The sequence below is a fragment of the Acomys russatus genome, chromosome 20, assembly GCF_903995435.1.
Source record: "Acomys russatus chromosome 20, mAcoRus1.1, whole genome shotgun sequence".
NCBI classification, from domain to species: domain Eukaryota; kingdom Metazoa; phylum Chordata; class Mammalia; order Rodentia; family Muridae; genus Acomys; species Acomys russatus.
In genome coordinates, this window is record NC_067156.1 from 14642702 (window position 1) to 14660678 (window position 17977).

General features: G+C 48.7%; 1 protein-coding gene across 32 annotated transcripts in view; it reads right to left on the minus strand.

Moving 5' to 3' along the window:
- Positions 1-4364: 4364 nt before the first annotated feature.
- Celf4 (CUGBP Elav-like family member 4) overlaps positions 4365-17977 on the minus strand; it is a 278755-nt gene continuing 265142 nt past the window's right edge. For 8 of the 32 annotated variants that reach the window (XM_051163603.1, XM_051163600.1, XM_051163602.1 and 5 more), the window contains exons 11-15: positions 16788-16871; positions 13048-13126; positions 12602-12773; positions 7493-7577; positions 4365-5446 (exon numbers count right to left, since the gene is read on the minus strand). In XM_051163603.1, the coding sequence (XP_051019560.1) occupies positions 7524-7577; positions 12602-12773; positions 13048-13126; positions 16788-16871 (389 nt within the window). In that variant the 3' untranslated portion in view covers positions 4365-5446; positions 7493-7523. Of the gene's footprint in view, positions 5447-7492; positions 7578-12601; positions 12774-13047; positions 13127-16727; positions 16872-17977 lie in introns of all 32 variants that reach the window. The other 24 variants (XM_051163624.1, XM_051163622.1, XM_051163623.1 and 21 more) reach the window with 4 other exon arrangements.

Consider the following 17977-nt stretch of genomic DNA (forward strand, 5'->3'; position numbering starts at 1 on the left):
GTGATAGATTTGAAGGGAGGAGAATAGGTGGCTTAGAGTGATGGATGGAAGTTTAAAGCAAAGAACTGAAGCCCAAGAACCCAGTGGGAGGGGTGCATTGGCAATGCAACCTACTCCACACATGCCATTAGCACTACTTAAGAGACATTTTCAGAACATCTACCTCTTTGGAACAAGCCCCAGTGATCTATAATTTGTCCTTGCAAGTAGAGTGACTCAACAGTAATGACAAATTTAACTGCCAGAAGTTAATAGTCTATTGAAGGTGATACATCAATGGCAGCTTATAATTTGTATTTGAGGAGCGATTCTATTTTGGGAAATGGCCAAGTAGCATTCACAGTCAAGTCTGATGCTGTTGCCTTGGGTTGAGCTGAGTTCAATGCTCACATATCCCTTTATCCACCTTACTGGGCAGTCAGGCAAGTAAGCAGGTAAATTCAGGTTCAGCCTGGTTTACTATGGCCTGTATAGCAGAAGGACCTGTAGATGAGCTGCCCAGTTCCCAAGACACTACTGGACTGGGGGATGAAGACTGAGCAATACTAGTCAGAGAGAGACTCTGTCAGGTCTGTGCCCCCACTCTACCTGTACTCAATGTGGGAAAGCTGAGAAAGAATGGGGAAAAGCCATATCTATAGAAAACTCAGGAGACAGGAAGTCATTGAAAGGTCTTAATGTAATTTTCATGCTGGCATTGTTGAGAAGGCCAGCGGGGTGAGGGGGAAGGGAGGATGAGGAAAAGGCCAGGACTTCAAAAGAGTAGAGGAGGAGCTGAAAGGACTTTGCAAGACCTTGCTGGGCATGCCTAGTCACTGAACGGGTGCTGGAGGTGGGACCCAGGGTCATACCTAAAAGCAAGCTCACCCTGCAGGATGGTCACACAAACACCATATTGGCCAAGGTCCCAACAGATGTTAGACCTCAGTGCAGTGTAAAAAATGTTGAGGGGACAAGTGAAGCCTGTACTAATGAAGTTCCTTATACCTGCCACCTGTGTCAAACTGATAGGAGGGGAAACTAGGGGACTGGCACACAAGGTACATGATACAGCTATCTCTGTTAGGAGTTATACTAGAAATAAAAGATTTACAGCAATGAATATATTACCTCTTACAAATAAGGGCTCTATAAAGTGATATCTCACACTGCAGGAGGGATATAAGCTAGAGGACATAAAACAGAAATTGGTATAGGCTTCACCTGGGCTTTTTGACTCTAGGAAGGGTGGGTGCACCATGAGAGCTATGGAACTATGAAACATAACATGAAAGTGTTCAGCAAGCATTCAAGGACTTTGTCCCTTGCCTCAGATGTTAGTACATTGCATTCTGTGCTCAATATGCTGAACACACAGTAGTTTCTTGGTGTGTAGTCTTACCGCCCATGGTTTGTTTCTATATATACAACTGGTACATTCAGACCACTGCTCTGGTGATAGCATCTCTCCATTCAGCCATGTGTTGAAGAGGCAGAAGTGGCTGACAAGCAACTCAGTCCTTCTCTGGTGGCAACTCCAAGGGACCCCACAGCCATAAAGCAGAGCACCTCTGTGGCCAAAGAGCAGACTAGTGTTCCAGACACAAGGGTGATAGTGGCAGGTAAGTACAAAGGATTACATGGTGTGGTAATTACCCTCAGGCCTGAGAGTGACTCAAGTTGGCTTTCTCTAGCTGGTGTGATGTATTTCAGGTCTTAATATCCTACAGAAACGAGTTTAACATAGTTCAAGCCTGAAAACTTGTAAGGCGTCTCTCATTCGTCAGAGAACATTTTGGAAAATACCGTCCTACTCATCACAAAGTATTACATCAGATATGCAGCTTCTGTAAGTAAACTCTTCCAAGAAGTCTGGCTCCTGAGATGGGCAGAGCTCGCTTTCCCTTGAGTTCGCATCCTGTTGGAAAGACCTGGGTATGGGAATTAACTTGGGGATAGTAAGTGTACTCTATCATAGAACCATCCCACATTGGCTCTACCCATATATGCCAATACATGGAGGTCTCTTTTCTGTAGCTGACACTTCTGGGGCCTGCATGAGACACATGGGATGGGTGCTTGACACCGGTAGGAAAAGTGGAAAGAGGGTTGGTCCATGGGTGCCAGGGATTGCTTTGTAGCTATTCTTTATCACCATCCTCACTACCTCTCATTGGAAAAGCTCCCTAAGGCTCAATCTTCATCCTGTAGAGACCTTAAACTATATAACTTCCTGGCCCCTAACTACGGAGAGTGATAACTCTTGGATCTTGTCCATCCCTAGACCAGATTCCAGGGTTGATTGTGGAGGACTAAGGCTAGGGTGGGGAAGGGAGAGTGCATTGAGAAGGTATCTCTAAGACTGGAGAGATGGCTGAGGTTAAGATCACTGTCTGCTCTTCCAGAAGACCCTAGTTCAATCCCCAGCACCCACATGGCAGCTCATGCCTGCCTATAAGTCCAGTTCCAGAAGATCTGACACCCCACAGAGACATATATGTGGGCAAAACACCAATGCACACGAAATAAAAATGAAATGAAGAGAAGGTATCTCTCAGGAAGGGCTTGAGAAACACATGTTGCTGGGATTTCTGTGTCCAAGCTGTCACTCAGGAGTCCCACCCCCGGTCTCCTGCAAACCCTGTTTCTTGTCTTGTCCCATTAGGACATTATTTACCTGCTCCCAAGGCATCTAAGGTATTCAGAGCATATGGCATGTGTAAGTGTGGGACAGCACTCCTAAGAGGCATCCCAGAGCAGGACTCCAGCTCTGCTTCCTACACACTCTTCCCAGGACAGTGGCTCCAAGGGCATCATACACAATCCTGTGTTCTCTACCCAGGCAACCTGTCCTTGCAGGGGCAGGTCCAGGAGCAAAAGGCTCTATGCCAAAGTTGGGATTGTGTCCCCTCCCTCCACTGTCTCCTCTCCGAAGGCATGAATGACATCACCTTGCCCAACTCTAGGTATATCTTCAGGTCAGACAGACTTGCTTTCCTTTTGTCCGAAAGGAAGGAGGGACTGTGATATTTATGCCTAGGCAATGTGACCGATTCTCCCCAGGAACCCCCAAACAAACTGGATTTGCAATGGAGACTGGGTGAAAAAGCCTGCCTTTTATTCCCCCCAACACACACACACACACACACACACACACACACACACACACACACACACACACACACACACCACACTGTTGGGGTCACAGGGAGGACATGTATAGCAGATCCCAGGAAGAAAGGGGGCCCTGGACAGACCTTTGATGCCTTGAAGCACAACTGAAGAGAACTTGAGAGCCACAGAGCAATAAGGACTCTGAGTTTTTTGGTTTTGTTTTTGTTTTTTTTAAACTGTGCTTTATTTAGGGCTAAGCTGGAGAAAGCGTCATCCAATAGTTACAGAAGGTTACAAGGAGTTTTAGGGAGTCAGTGTGAAAAGAGCAGTTGTACTGAACTGCAGCTGCTTTTTTTTTTTTTTAAACAACATCTGGACATCCTAAAAGGAGGAGTCAAGAGAAAAAAAAGAAAGAAAGAAAGAAAGAAAACTAAATGAAGTAAAACAACAACAAAATAGAAAGAAAAGGGAGGAGGCCTGAGAGCAACCAGAATTTTGTTGTTCTAAGGAAAAAAAAAAAGTGGTAGTTCTGAGACCCCTCTGGCCTCCAGATGGACACCAATGAGAAGGTCTTGAGGCAGAATGCAAAGCAAGTCTTCCCAAGGGTGCAAATAAATTATAATAAATATGTTATACTTTAAAATATATGTGTTCTTAAATAATTCAGTGTTTTTTTCTGATTCTGAGTTTTTTAAGCAATGTCTTTAACTGCTCTAAAGTCATTTACCAAAGATAAATATCGTGCTTTCATTAAATAGTTTTCCTTGTTTTTTTCTCTATCATTACAATTAAAAGTCCTACAAAATATGCAAATTTATTTACAGAAAAACAGAGCCGGCATCATTTAAACATCCCTGTTTTTCAAAATTCCTTGTAAACAGTTTCAGAAATTCTTCAAAGATTGTTTGTTTTCTCTCTCTTGTTAAGGTTTTTGTGTGTGTGTGTGTTGTCTAGTTGTTTGAAGATGAAAAGTTCCCAGTTCTCCCTGGCCTGGAAAGTCTCCGGAACAAGCACAGAAGGCGAGTGAAGCAGAGGTGAGGAGGGCGGAGAGAGCGCGCATGCGCGCGACTCCCGGGCGAAGCGAGAGGCGGCAGGACGCTTCCTTGCGGAGCGGCGCTTCCGGCTGGAGTCCGCAGGTCTGGACAGTCCGGCCTGGCCCTTGGGGACCGAGTCCGACAGCACTCGCGGGGAGACGGGATCGATGCTCAGTCTAAACTCTACAGAAGTACAGTCCTACAACATCTGGGATTTTAGCATAACGCTAACTTCTATAAGGTTTTTTTTTTCCTTTTTTAAATTTTTTTGCTTTCCTCTAATTTTTTTCTTCTATGATATAGGTATTTTAAACTTTTCCTTTTAAAATTCTGTACAACTAGTATGATTTTTAAGAGGGGGAAGAGTTAGAAGCATTTACAGACTTTTCACAACAATTACCTTGCCTTCGAAGTCCCCTTGTTCCCCTCGTGTTCTCACTCTTCATGGTTAATGACTGAATATCCTTGTTGCTTTCCCCAAATATCCACCAATCTTTTTATCTTAACAGCTCCATCCAGACATATAATACAGAAAACCATAGGAAAGTTTCAGAGACTTCAATCGGGGTAATCAAAGCGCCTCTCAAAGTATCAAAGAACTAGTATCTTGCTGTTTTAAAAGCGTTGAAGCATTATTTTTTCCTGTTTTTTTTTTGTTTGTTTGTTTTGTTTTTTATTTTTTTATTTATTTTTTATTTTTTTTATTACATTTTTTTTTTTTTCATAGAATCGCTCTAAGCTGTTTCAAGAACAGCCAGGAGGCAGGAAGGAGGTTGGTCTCCGTTCCACCTCTAATTGACAGAGCTACACATCTGCAATAAAAAGTTTGGTCCTTTGGTCCCTAAATAGCTAAAGGAATGACAAATAGAGACGCTCAGGGGCGGACTCCCAGCCGCCTGCTGGGGACTGAGCCCCATTGTATGCTTGCCCCTGCCTGCCTCAGGCGCCCACGGGCTGGAAAAGCCCCAGGATCAGTTGGCAGCAGCAGTGTCTCCTCCTAGTGCCCAGCCCTTCAGCTTCCCCATCTGGGCTCACGTTATTTCATTTTAAAGTTGCGGGTTTCTTGTTTGTTTGTTTTATCTCATTTTTCTTCGTCGTCGTCATCTTTATGTCATTTGTATTTTTCCCCAAACACGTGCCCTCTGCACTCCATTGACGCTATGCTTTCCTTGAAGAAATGTTACAGTCACACAGAGTGTCTGGAGTCTTCAGCTTGATTGGTATTGGCTGATATGTCAAAGGTGTCGTCCAACAGTTCTCATTTATAAACAGAGAGAGAAAGAGGTTTGTTTTTAATGTAGCCCGTTCAGCATCCTGCCCTAAAATGAAGAAAATCAGTGTGGATTAAGCCAAGTGTGAAAACACAGAATGCATCCAAACACCAATAGGATCCTGCCTCTGGGGAAGATGGGAGTTCTGGGGGATGGTAGGTGGGAAGGAAAAGAGACCAGTATGAGAATTAGTCATGATCATGATACAGCCAAAAGAAATTTGTTCTTCTATTCAGACTGAAAAACCACTGGGTGAACGAGTGCTGATGCTTACAGCTGGGGTTTAGTTGGTGGAAGAGAATTGTTGATTTGGCTTCCTTAAGAAGGGTTCTGGATTAAGGCACTGCTAGATCTAAGGGAAGAATTTGGGACTGTGGAATAGAAATTTGTAATTAAGCTTGTCCCAAGGGATCAAGCCCAGATACCATATGTATACAGAAGCCTAGCAAACAAGATAGCAGAAATGTGGCAGGCCAGTCTACTCTTCCCCAGCTCGGGAAAAACTAGGAAGACAGAGCTAGCTGCCTCTCAAGTTTTGCCAAATCCTTGCCCAGTTTCTAGCCAACCACTTCTTCCCCAAGGTAAGCAACTATTTGCGAGGCTGTGTGTATATATATGTATATCTGGATATATGTGTAGAACATATTCACCTGCACATATGTGTGTATATATGGGGATATGTGTATGTGTATGCATCTATGCACACACATATGCACATACATAATACTTTTCTCATACATGCCAGGGAATTTAGAGGAAATTCAGAACTTTCAGGGATTGGATGGGAGAACCTAAAAAAGGTCAAAATAGATTTAAGTATCAAACTTAAAATATTAACTGAAACAGTTCTTGGATTTTGTTTCCAATGGTGGTTTTTGTTTGTTTTTAAGGAAAAACAATCATGATCTGACTAGAATCAGAAGGTGAATGCTTAGTCACTGTGAATTAACAAATGAGGCTCATCTCCATTCTAGCAAGCAGCTTCCACTTATACATGGGGGTGACTGGTTACATCAAGAAAATTATAACTGCAAAGCCCCCACTCAAGGGGACAACGTCATGCGTATATCAATCCATGCTGGCAGGTTTTCACACTGTTGATTCAACAAACAGCAAACCGTACACAGCAGTCTAAACAATTACAACACCAAAGAAAATAATAATAAAATTAAAAAACACTTGTCAAGGACCCTTTTTCAGTTGTAAATAAAAAGATGCATTTTGCTTTTGTTGCTACTGTTTTCTTCCAGACCAACCAAAAATACCCCGCCATGACCATCGCCACCCTTCCCTCCCCACATTCAATTTAGCAGAAGTAGCTACAATACAAACCTTACTTTTTTTAAAACCAGGCTCTCACTCAGAGACCTCTGGCTTTGGACTCTAGCTTTTTGGCTTAGATTTTTTTCTTTATTGTTTTGTTACTATAGATATTTTGGTTTTGGTTTTGATTTTCCCTTTTAAGGTGAGATTTAAAATAGACTAACTGGAAAAAAGACCAAACCTAGGAAAGTGTCAATTGAAAAAGGCCCCCAATTTTCTAGAAAAAAATAAAATCACAATATTTTCAAGTGCAAGTAAATCAACCACGCAGAAATATTTTTAAGATGTTTTCCTTATTTTTTAAGAAAAAAAAAGAATGGTTTATACAGTTAAATGATCCCACGTTTGATAATTGAGGAATTTGTATTTTAGTTTTGCTAATTTTTTTTTGTTTGTTCTTTTGTTTTGGTTTCTTTTTTTTCTTTCTTTCTCTATGTGACATCTAGAGAAGCATTTAAAAAATAAAAAATAATAAATAAATAAATAAAAACGCTGAACAAGAAAAACCAAACAACAGAAAGTAAAACCACTGCAAGCACCAAGAACGAAACGAAAATGAGCAGAGCAAAAGAGACCGTGGCAGCACAAGGGTTAAGAAAATGCACGTGTGATCATGACTGGCCAATCATCCACGGGTACGACATCCAAGAAAAACGCTCCAATCACAGCACCTCCACGAAACTTGACGGCAAGTGTCATGCAACCGATTCTTAGCCTTGTTACATGACGCCATCATGTCACACTGTGAACTTCGAGTTGATTTGAACTTACGGATGGGGGACTTTTCTCCACTCTCATGTGATTACGTGAACTTTATTCCTAGCTCAGCGCGAGACTGTGGTGGATTTGACTGGCCCTGGTTGGGTTGTTGGAATTTGGTTGAATGACAAAAGAAGAAAAGATTTATATATATATTTATATATGTAGAGAGAGAGAAAGAGAGGGGGAACAAGAGAGTGTGGGGAGAGGGTGGGGACGGGAAAAGGGAGGGCAAGTGGGGTTAGAGAGGGAGGAGGGACAAGGAGAGGACTCAGGGCAAAGAAGGGGAAGGAAGAAGTTAAAAATTAAAAGGAAAATATTTATACAGCACTGGACCACAGCATCAGTCTAAAAGCTTGGATGAGAAAACAGCAGTCAAATTATAAGGGAACCAAAAGGAACTCAAAGGCTGGAGGAAGGCAGCAGACAGACAACATGAGCACATCAACACACACATACATACACACGACTGTTTATGCAGACACATGGCACACCATGAACAGGAGCAGAACCTCACATGGGGCCCCTAAGGGCACCCATCATGCGTTGGGAAGAGGAAAGGGTACAGGTAGTTTGGTGAGGAGGGGGCAGAAAAAAAAATCTAACAGCCCCTCACACCACCATAGCCAGCAAGCAGGTCTTGAGGAGCAAGCTCCATTAACACCTCCAGTTCTTTCTCCCCCACATATAGAGCTCTCCTCACCTGAGGGCCTGCAGGGGAGCCAGTTTGCCCTGGTGGGCTGTGCAGGTGGGAAATGCACATCTCCTGAGGCACTTTGCCACCACAAGGTAAGTCCACCTGGGCAGCACCCTCCCACCTGTGTTCCTGGGTGGCAGGAGCACCTCTATGGTCACACTTCTTTGCTCTGGCAAACCAATGTCTTTGGTTTAGAGGTTTAGAGCAAATTCTATCAAAATCCCTGACATCCTGTAATGGCCTGAGCACTGCCAGTTTCCTTCGTGATCACCTCATATGCTGACTCCCTCAACAGCTGGCCAAGCCGAGGTTGCTTCTGTGCTCTGAGGTCGTCGGAGAGGCCTGCAGCTCTGATCTGAGAGAGGGCCCTGTGGAGACTGCGGAAGGCAGTGTGCTGGCCTTGCCCCTCCTGCTCTTTTCCTTGGCTCTGTAGACACAGCATTCCCTCCATTCTCCCCCCCCCCACCCGCCCCTCCCCTCCACCAGCAGCTTTCCCTCGCAGGAACCCTCAGGGCTAAGAATACCTGCTTTCCTCCGTGGCCATCATCATCTCGCTCACTTCCCTCCGGAGGTTATCTGTGAGCTTGCTCCTGCTCCCTGTTTCTCTGCAGCACCCAAGCCCGTACCAAGACCTGCACCTCCTCAGTTTGTCTCCGGGGTCACCAACCCACTAGCTCCTGTGCAGTCCACTTCTTGTCTTGGCCTTGGTTTCCTTCAAAGTGGAAGGGAAGCCTAGAATCTCACAATGTTGCTTAAGCTGTCCACGCAACTAGGCCCACACATGGCCTCTAGCTCAACCTTCCTAGAAGCACTTCTCGGGCCACCGTGTCTTAGAAGCACTTCTCGGGCCACTGTTCCTGTCAACTCACACTAGGTTCAGGTCTTATTTTCAGACACCCAATGCATCCTGATTGCTACTCTCCTCTGCATTTCCAGCCCCTCAAAGAAGCTCTTACGATGCCCTGTCCCAAGTAGGCTGCTTGGTTAGAGGGTCCATTTGGCATGAGAAGAGGCCCAAGAACTAAGGAGTGTATTGCCATTGGGTATTAGCACCGGCAACTGCTGTGAGAAGACACTCTGGTTCTAGAGCCGGAACTCCCTACGCATACTCTGCTTGTCCTGTGTCTCCCTCCTGCATCAGTCCAGCTGTTCCATGGTGCCAGATGCTGTCTTTGGCATGTGAACTCAGACCTGAATGTATACAGCCCCTCTTCTCAAATCTCCATCAAAGACCTCTCTCATATAGCCCTCATCTCTTCTATACTAGACCACAGACACACAGTACACATCCCCCGAGAAGGGGTACCTCACAGAGCACAGAGCACCGGAGCTGATAAGAACATCCTGACCAGCATAGACGAGTTGAGATCAAGTCTGGAACATTCTGGTTTATCAGCCTGAACCAGGCAGGGCCAATTCAGATATGTCATCTAAAATAGCTTGACTCTAGCCATAGATGACCAAGACCCCAAGCTACAGTCCAGCCTTGCACAGGTTGGGCACACACCAAGCCCAGATGGAAAGCAGCAAGAGGAGAGCCTTGCTGTCCCCAACCTCAACCCTACCCTACTGGGGCCTCGGTCCATGGAACCAAACCAAACCATGTTACCCAGCTCCTTTACCTGAATCTCTCTTCCCCAGACATGTGTCACAGTAGCTCTGACTTGGCCCTACTACTACAGGGTGACCACCTAGTCCAAATTCACCATCTCACCACCTGGCTGCTCACAGCCTGCACCTGGTCCATCAAGCCTCTATTCAGGGCTCCCTTCTCCTAACTGTGTATAGCTCCAGCTTACATTTCATCACTTATGAACAGCCTCCACTGACCTATGATGACACAGCCCATCCTTTGAAGGGTGTGTGTGTGTGTGTGTGTGTGTGTGTGTCCGTGTACGTGTGTGTGTGTCCGCTCGCGCGTGCACACTCGCGCTGTTTCCTCCTATTGGCAGCCCATCAGCTGCCTCCAATGGCTCCATCTTCTCTTAGAACTTTCCCTACTACAGCTTCTATACTCTTGGCTTGCAAAGGCAGTGCCATTAAATACTATCTGAAGGAAAACTAAAAGGCACATTGATCACATGAGTTATGTCCCATCGCAGTTTAGGACTGCCTATGTTAGGGAGGAGGAAATCAGATGGCTGGTTCCAAAGAAGTTCAGGATGCTGTGGGGTCAGCAGAGCTGTGATGAGGACAATAGTTTCCCATTCTCTCTACTTGAAAGGAACCAGGCTCTGGGCTTTGAATACATCGCTCACTTAATCCCTCTGTGCTCATCTGTGAGGATGAGAGGAGGTCTTGGTTAGGTGGCTACATGTTACCTGCCAGAGCAACGCCCGGTATGTGAAAGTCTGTGATGGTCATCTCCGTGGCCTCTCAAGTCTGAGCGCCAGCTGGATCTACACTGTGGTCTGCTTCCTACCTCACACCCCACACAGCACACTGCCTTCTTCCACCCTTCCTCTAGGAATTTCTCACTTAGAGGTTCTATCCTTGCTTGGGCCATAAGGGTAGAAGAGGAGGTGCTAGGGAGACTTCCTGCATGCTCCTCTGAATCCTCTGTTCACTTCCAAAATCATGGTTTCATCAATGAGGAAATAGAAGCCTGCCTGGCATGTCCCTTGGAGCTTCCTGACTGACTCGTTGCTCTCTGGGAGCGCACCCATCTGCTAGCTGCATCTTGGTGCCTGTATGTGCATACTCTGTGGTGTAACACACTCATCTCTGTATCCCCAGCCCCATGTCTAATACCCAGCACAAAATGGTGCTCGGATTCTGTGAGCCAACATGCCAGAATCTACACATAAGGCAGAAATAGGAGGGGCTGGGGAGTGAGGAGGCCAGGGTCAGCTTTGCTCTTCCAGAGTCTTAGAATGTTAGCTAACATTCACCTAGAGGGAAAAGACCCCTGCTCCAACAGATGCAGAAGGGTCTTCCGCTGGCATCTGTACCCCTGTTGGTAAGTGTGGAATGATGGGAGGGACCTGGAATCTGAAGATGCCCCCTCAATACTCCTGATCCTGAACTTGCGCCAACATGCTTTAACTCTCACATGCTCAATCTTTCTTACAGCCTCTCTGTTCTCCTGTCACTGGGGCTGAGTCGTGGGTGTCACCCCAGGGTCCCCTTTTTGTTCCACGCCTTCTAATGTGTCAGAAAAAGCATTCTTGGCTCTGCCTTCAAACTGCGTCTAAACACTCACACTGCCTGATCTGCCCCTGATTAAGGCTGATACAACAGATGTCTGTTGCAGCCCTTACAGCATGGCAGCAGCATAGCAACAGCCTACCCCAGCTCCTCTCAACAACTCTCCCACATCCTTCCCCACTTCAGAGGAGTGGCCTGCAGGCTCCAAGCAGTGGCCCTCCTCTCCCCTGGGTCGCTCCTACTTCTCAGCTCTCCCTGCCATATCCTCAGTCCCCTGGTTGTTTAGACATGCTGCCCCTGACCTTGCCCCAGAGAGAGGCCACACTCATCTCCAGATGGTCCCTCCATCACCGTCTCACGTCTGCTCCTGACAATCCTGACTGCCTTATTTCAGTTCAGCTACCATTCCCACACCAACCATTACTAGGTAACCTATCTAAATAAAAAAAAAGGAAAGGGTGGATGGAGCAGTCTAAGCAAGCAGAGGCCAAGGGTGGCCTTCATCTCTGGTCTGTTACTAGGATGAGGATTACTGGCATCAGCAGCATCAGGGGACCTGGTAGAAGTAAGTAGACTTAATAACCTGGAACATTTCCTCAATTCCATTCCTAGTAATCTGCTCTGCCCAGGAGAACACTTAACCCAAAAAGGAGTGGCTAACTGCTGTCAGCTGCCAGGCAGGGCCAAAGAGAACCAAGTCTGGGCAGACCAGGTAAGGTTCCCGGACTTCCAACATTGTATCCTCCCGTTTTCAGCGGTGTATCCTCCAGCTGTGTTCCTTCTTGCTAAAGTTCTTTTGAAAATCCCTGCCCCTCCTGTCCTGGCTAAGCTACAGCAGCTTACAGTGGAGAGGAGTCAAGGAAGAAGCTGCCAGCACACTTCCAGCAGACCTGAGCATGCAAAAGCCAGGGAGACTGAGAGAAGGCTCAACCTCAGGGTCTTCCTTTCTGCAGGGCCTGAACTGCCATCTCCCCACCTAGGGCCCTTGGCTAACAGGACCACAAGGGGAGCCTGAAGGTGCAGGCCCAAGGCTCTGCTTATCTTCTCAAAGGTTCCTCCCTTTTGCCCCTCTTGGCCTGGAGGTCGAGGAGACAGCCAAGCCCGGTTCTGCCAGGATGGCCTCTCTTCTATGCCTGTGATATAGGCCTTGAGCCAGGAGTAGATTGACCAGGTCGCATCGGGTCCAAGGCACAGGTGAGGGCCGGGCCCAGGAAGGCCTGAGAAGGCGACGGGTCCATCCAAACCTCCCGTCCCTACGCCCTGCCGCCCATGGTTACCTGTGCGAGTCCTGGTCTCCCCCGGGGGACGCTCCCGCCGGCGCTCAGTACGGGCGATTGGCGTCTTTGGGCCGCTTCAGCTGCACCTTGAGCCTCTTCATGCCTATCTGGAAGCCGTTCATGGCCTGGATGGCGGTCTGCGCGCTGGCCGGGTTGTCGAAGCTCACGAAGCCTGGCGAGACACGAGGGACCAGGGCCTGGGTTTCCACGGGGCCGCCCGGGGCCGCTGCGGGCGGGAGGGGAGGGGAGGGGCGGGGCTCGAGGCTCCGCCCCCGGCCCGGCCCGGCCTCAGCCCCGCCCCTCCGCCCGCAGGCCCCTCCCGGCCTGGCGCCCCGGCCCGGGCTCGGCTGCTCCTCGGCTCCAGGTGGCGCCGGCGCCCGCCCGCCCCCCACCCCGGCCGGCCCGCCACCTCGGCCCTCTCCTCCCGCGGGAGAGGGCGGACACACCTGCGGGCGGAGGAGCTTATTGCACACTGTCCTCCCTGACAGGAGGGGGCCTGGCAGCGGGAGGGCACGGGGTGCCGGCCTGGGGAGAGAGAGGAGTGCGAGGGCCGGGAGGGAGGAATGTCGGGGAAGCCACTCCACCGCCCGGTCATCCCCCGCCCCCAAACCCGCCTCAACCCTGGGGCTGTGCGCCGCCCTCGCCACTTGTAGGAAGCTTTCTAGCTAAGCACACACCTAGCCTTGCTAGGGGTGTGGAGCACCTTCCACTACTGTTCTGCTCTGCGCTTCACAGCTAACCAACGCCCGAAGACTGACCACATTGTGGCTTAAGTTGGAAAGTCACCTCTAAACGCACTTCCTCATATAGATACCATGTATGCAGTTCCCTAACTGCCCGTGAGAATGGGGTTTCCGTGGTCCAGCGGGCTTATAGGCAGGCCGCTAAGGGACCAGATTGAGGAGCATCAAGTCAAAGCATGGCCTCTTGCCACAAACTCTCCAGGAAATAAATCCTGAGAGCTTTGATTCATTCCATTTCGGGGTCTTATCTTCTGTCAAAATGGATGTAGGGCCTTTAAAACATTTGAAACCCAGCTTTGCTGACATGTTCAGGCTGTCCACAGAACATGATGGTCTCAGATGGCTGTGAGACAGGGAAGATCAGTGTGTGGCCAGACCCCATGAGCAGCTGCTTTCCTGGATATTTGCTGTGTGCCTGGGGCCTGCCTCTGACTTCATGCTAACAGACACGCCCTCATCTCCTGACCTTTCCACTCTCACTTCTGCTCGCTCCTTTCCACTCTCCCTGACACTGTTTACATCTGGCTCTTCCCTCTTCCCCTTGTCACCTTCCTTCTTTGCTCAACCTACTCATGCAGCTGTGTATTGTGAGAGCTGGAGGAAGAGGGCGCATGTGTCTCACTTGTGCACATGTGGACACAAGGACATGCATAAGTGATTAGAGTCAGGCTCAGAGCGACAAAACCAGCATCAGTGTGTACACCCAATCAAGTAGCTATGAGCCTCCAGTCTCTAATGCCCTCTGGCCATCTCCTTCCACTGGCCTGTGTCTGATGACTAAAGTCAGGTGTTTAGCAGACCAGAGCAGTGTGTGTGTGTGTGTGTGTGTGTGTGTGTGTGTGTGTGTGTGTGTAAGTCTGTTTTCACTGCTGTCCCCAGACTAAGGAAGACAGATGAGCAAAGCCAAGCCCCTGTCCTCTGCCTGACTGCACCATTCTCCACCCCCACATGGGCACCTTTGTCACTAACTCTACTTGGACACCCAAATTTGGTGTCTCTTTCTGACAGAAAGAATGGCAAAGCTGAGAGAAGAGGGACAACCTAAGAGCTGTGTGAGGTGGAGCCAAAAGGAAGGATAGCCACTTGGTAGAAGTTTGTAGAAAAACAGCAGCCCGGCTTCCCAGAAAGGGGAGTGCTTTCTAGGACCCAAGGATCTGGGGATTGTTTCTGAGCTCAGGGGAACAGACTCTCCCCATCTACCTTCATCAAGTGCCTGGAAGTCAGGGCAAAGGCACGTTTGTCTGCAGACTGACTGGGCACCCCTGTGAATAGGGCTCTCCTTTGCTATAGAATCTGCTACCCCATACTCAAGAAGATCCTGCCTCCCAAACACTCCAAGGTAGGGGCATTTGTGCTACGCATTCCCCCATGAAGCCCTGGAAGGCTCTGCTGACAGTTACACAGCCTCTGAGGGGAGCACAGGACGTGACTACAGCCACATGCCTTTCATAAGAAAAGGGACCGTAGAACTTACAGGAGGCCCTCTCTGGCCAAGCCTCTGTCATTGACTGTCTCACGGACCGTTACGGGATGCCCTAGGGATAACGGCAGCATCCCTACTTCACATCCAAGGGCACTGAGGTTCACAGTGTTCAGTGACTTGCCCGTGAGTGATCACGGGAGCTCTGACACTACGGGTCTCTGGGAGAAGAGCAGAAGGCTCTGCTGTAGGAGTGAGCCAGGGGACCCAAGTGGCTAAAGGGGGAGCAAAGGGCTAGACCAGCATGACAGAAAGTCTAAGAAGAGACGGAAACTGAGTAGCGGTGTACAGAAGGTGATTTCTAAGAGGGAAAAGAAGCCTTGGTCCTGGGGCGCATGAATAGGCTTGGAGACTAAGCAATCCTTTTGGGGATAGACACTGGGGAAGTGACTTTGGAAACTGGATGGTGTCCATAGGGACAGCCAATAAGGCAGATGTGACATGGCTAGAGGCTGCTATGGTGTCCTTTACGTGATGTTTGTGGTGTAAAATGACACTTCTCAAGTAAAGTACAAATAGGGCTGATTTCCAAGTGGGCTTTATAGACATCATCTTAATTCTTAAGGAAGCATGCCAGTCATGTTGGGAGAGGCACAGCTATGTCTCTTTTTCTTTGTTCTTCCATAGTCAAAGAGAAATAAGACATCGGGGCAATTCTGTGTGACTGAAGAAACCTGAGCTTCCCATGGTAGCTGCCAGAGGGGAGGGCACAATGTGATGCCAAGATCTTGGCTCTCCTGGGCAATCCTGTCCTGAATCTCCCAAGATTGTCATGACTCCATTCTGGAAACTCCTTTTACTTAATGCTTTCTGATGCTTCTCCACTCTGTGCTTCCTTCCCTCCGGCACCCCTAAGTTTGCTGGCCGTCACGGGCTCCCACTCTCTCCTCATACACCCAGATCTGAGGTGTATGAAGTTTTGGCAGACTCAGCTCTGTCCCCATGTAAAGCACGCTGTGGGTTCTTAGACCCTTGGGGACTCATGAGTAGATTTTGCTCTACAAGGATGCTCTGATAGGGGTAAATGAAGAGAAAGGAGATGGACCAAGATGGAGTAGAAAGAAGAGGTGCAAGCATGAGGGAGGGTCTCATGAGATCTGGACCTTTCTGAAGAAGGATACCAAATTTATAAAGTAAAACGTAATAACACCCAATCAAAGACTCCTGCAGAATGGCAAAAGTCTAGTGTAAACCTCCTTCGCTGGTACTATGAGCCCTCTTGCCTCCCAAAATCTCATCTCCTGTCCTCTATCTCTTCTCCCTCCAGCCACATGCCCGTTCTGGCCTTCTCTGCCTTCCTCGTTGCCGCTAAATAGCCACGGTTTCCATTGCACTCAGAGCTTCGACTTCCTGAGGGCAATCTCCTCCTGGCTCCTCAACAAAGCCCACTCTGGTAGCCTGAAGTGGGTGTGAAGGGTGGGGTCACTGCATGGTATGACAGGAGCAAGGAATGGGGCAGGCATAGGAAAGGTGACAGGACAGAGAGGTGGAGAGATGGCTGAAGGGTAGGTAGGTAGGGCCTACTCACTGTCCTCTGGATCACTGGCTCTTACCCTAGGCCTCAAACCAGACTCACTGAGCATGAGACGCTGTTGGGAAGATGAGCCATGCCCTGACTCTGCATGCTATCCCCGCCCCCACCTCCACCCACAGTGACCCCTTCCTTTTCTTGGTGGCCAGAACTGGGTTTGGGGGCTAGCTAGAAAGGGATTTCTTGCACTGGGAGATGGGAACTGAGTATAGGTAGGGAAAGCCAAGAAGCCAAAGGAAGAGCAGAACAGAAGAAAAGGACTGAGATGGAGGCTGAGCCAGGAGCACCTGGGGCGGTGTGAAGGAGCAGGAGGAGTCGGTGGGAGCAGCCCCCATCCTAGGTGAAGCTGAATGGTTTGTTATCTTTACCCACCAAAGCATTTACTTTGGTTAGTCGCCCGATCCACAAACACTTTCGAGGAGATGACATTACCGAAAGGGAGGAACATCTGCATCAGCTCAGCGTCCCCAAACTCCTGGGGCAGATGGTAGATGAGCAGGTTACAGCCCTCGGGCCCTGCGGTGAGGGGAGGAGGTGGGGAGGGAAGAGGGATGGCAGGGTGGGGGAAGAGAGAGACAGAGGAAAGGTGAGCGAGTTAGGCAGCACAGCAGGAAGGGGGGGGCTGGGAGCAGGGCTAGGCGGCAGGGCCGCTTTCAAGAAGCAACCTTCAAAAATGGGGGAAGTTTACTGAGCCCCAGGTGTGAGCTCCAATCTCTATTTGGCCTTGGGCAAGACCCTGAACCTTTCTGTGCCTCAGTGGTCTTTCAGCAAACAGAGCAATAGTGGGGTGCCCTAGCAGCTCTGGGGCTGGAGAGGCAGGAAGAGTCAATGAGAGAATGAGGTGAATATGCTAAGGCCTGATCAGCTGTGTCCCTGGAAAAGAGGTGCTGAGGAAGGAGCACAGAGTTTAAGGGTACTCCTTCCTGCTCAGTGCCTGGTCTGCGGAGTGTTGGTGACACCTCTTTCTCTCCCTTTCAGGCTCAGCTCAGGCCTGGCGTGCAGTCTTCCAAAGGCCCAGCTGCCCACTCAACATCTTACACTCCCTCCTAATGTTGAAGACAGGGGCGAAGTTTTCTCTTCCTGATCCAGGCATCCAGCCCATGGCCCAGGAATAGCTTCAGGGAGGCCCCACAGTCATCAGAGCACCTGGGAGCTTCCTTCTTTCATTTGAATAGCAGCCAGAACACTTCACCCTGGAGACCATCCATGTGCTGTCCCAAGCTTTGTGTGAGACCCAGCCCACCCTTGCAGCACCTTCTGACTTAAGTCCACTGTCACCACTTTGCAGCTGAGGAAGCTGAGTTCCAAAGTGGTTAAATCAATTGCCAAAAGACAAAGGAGGGAGGGGTGGGGAGGGAGGTAGAGGGATAGCCAGGATATGAACCCAGGCTGCAGCCTTCAGAGCATGAGCTCTACTTTCTTCTGCTTATCTATCATGAACCATAACCTTCCAGGTTTTTCTGGGGTTTTATCTTTCTGGAATTCCCAGGTAAAGCTGTGCTTCTTTTTACAGTGGTCAAAAGGATCCATTTTTACCATTGAAATGGAAATCATTCCTAGTTAGTGCCCTGTCATCTTAAAAAGCATCCACCACGCACCCCATAGACTTTGAGGAGACTTAA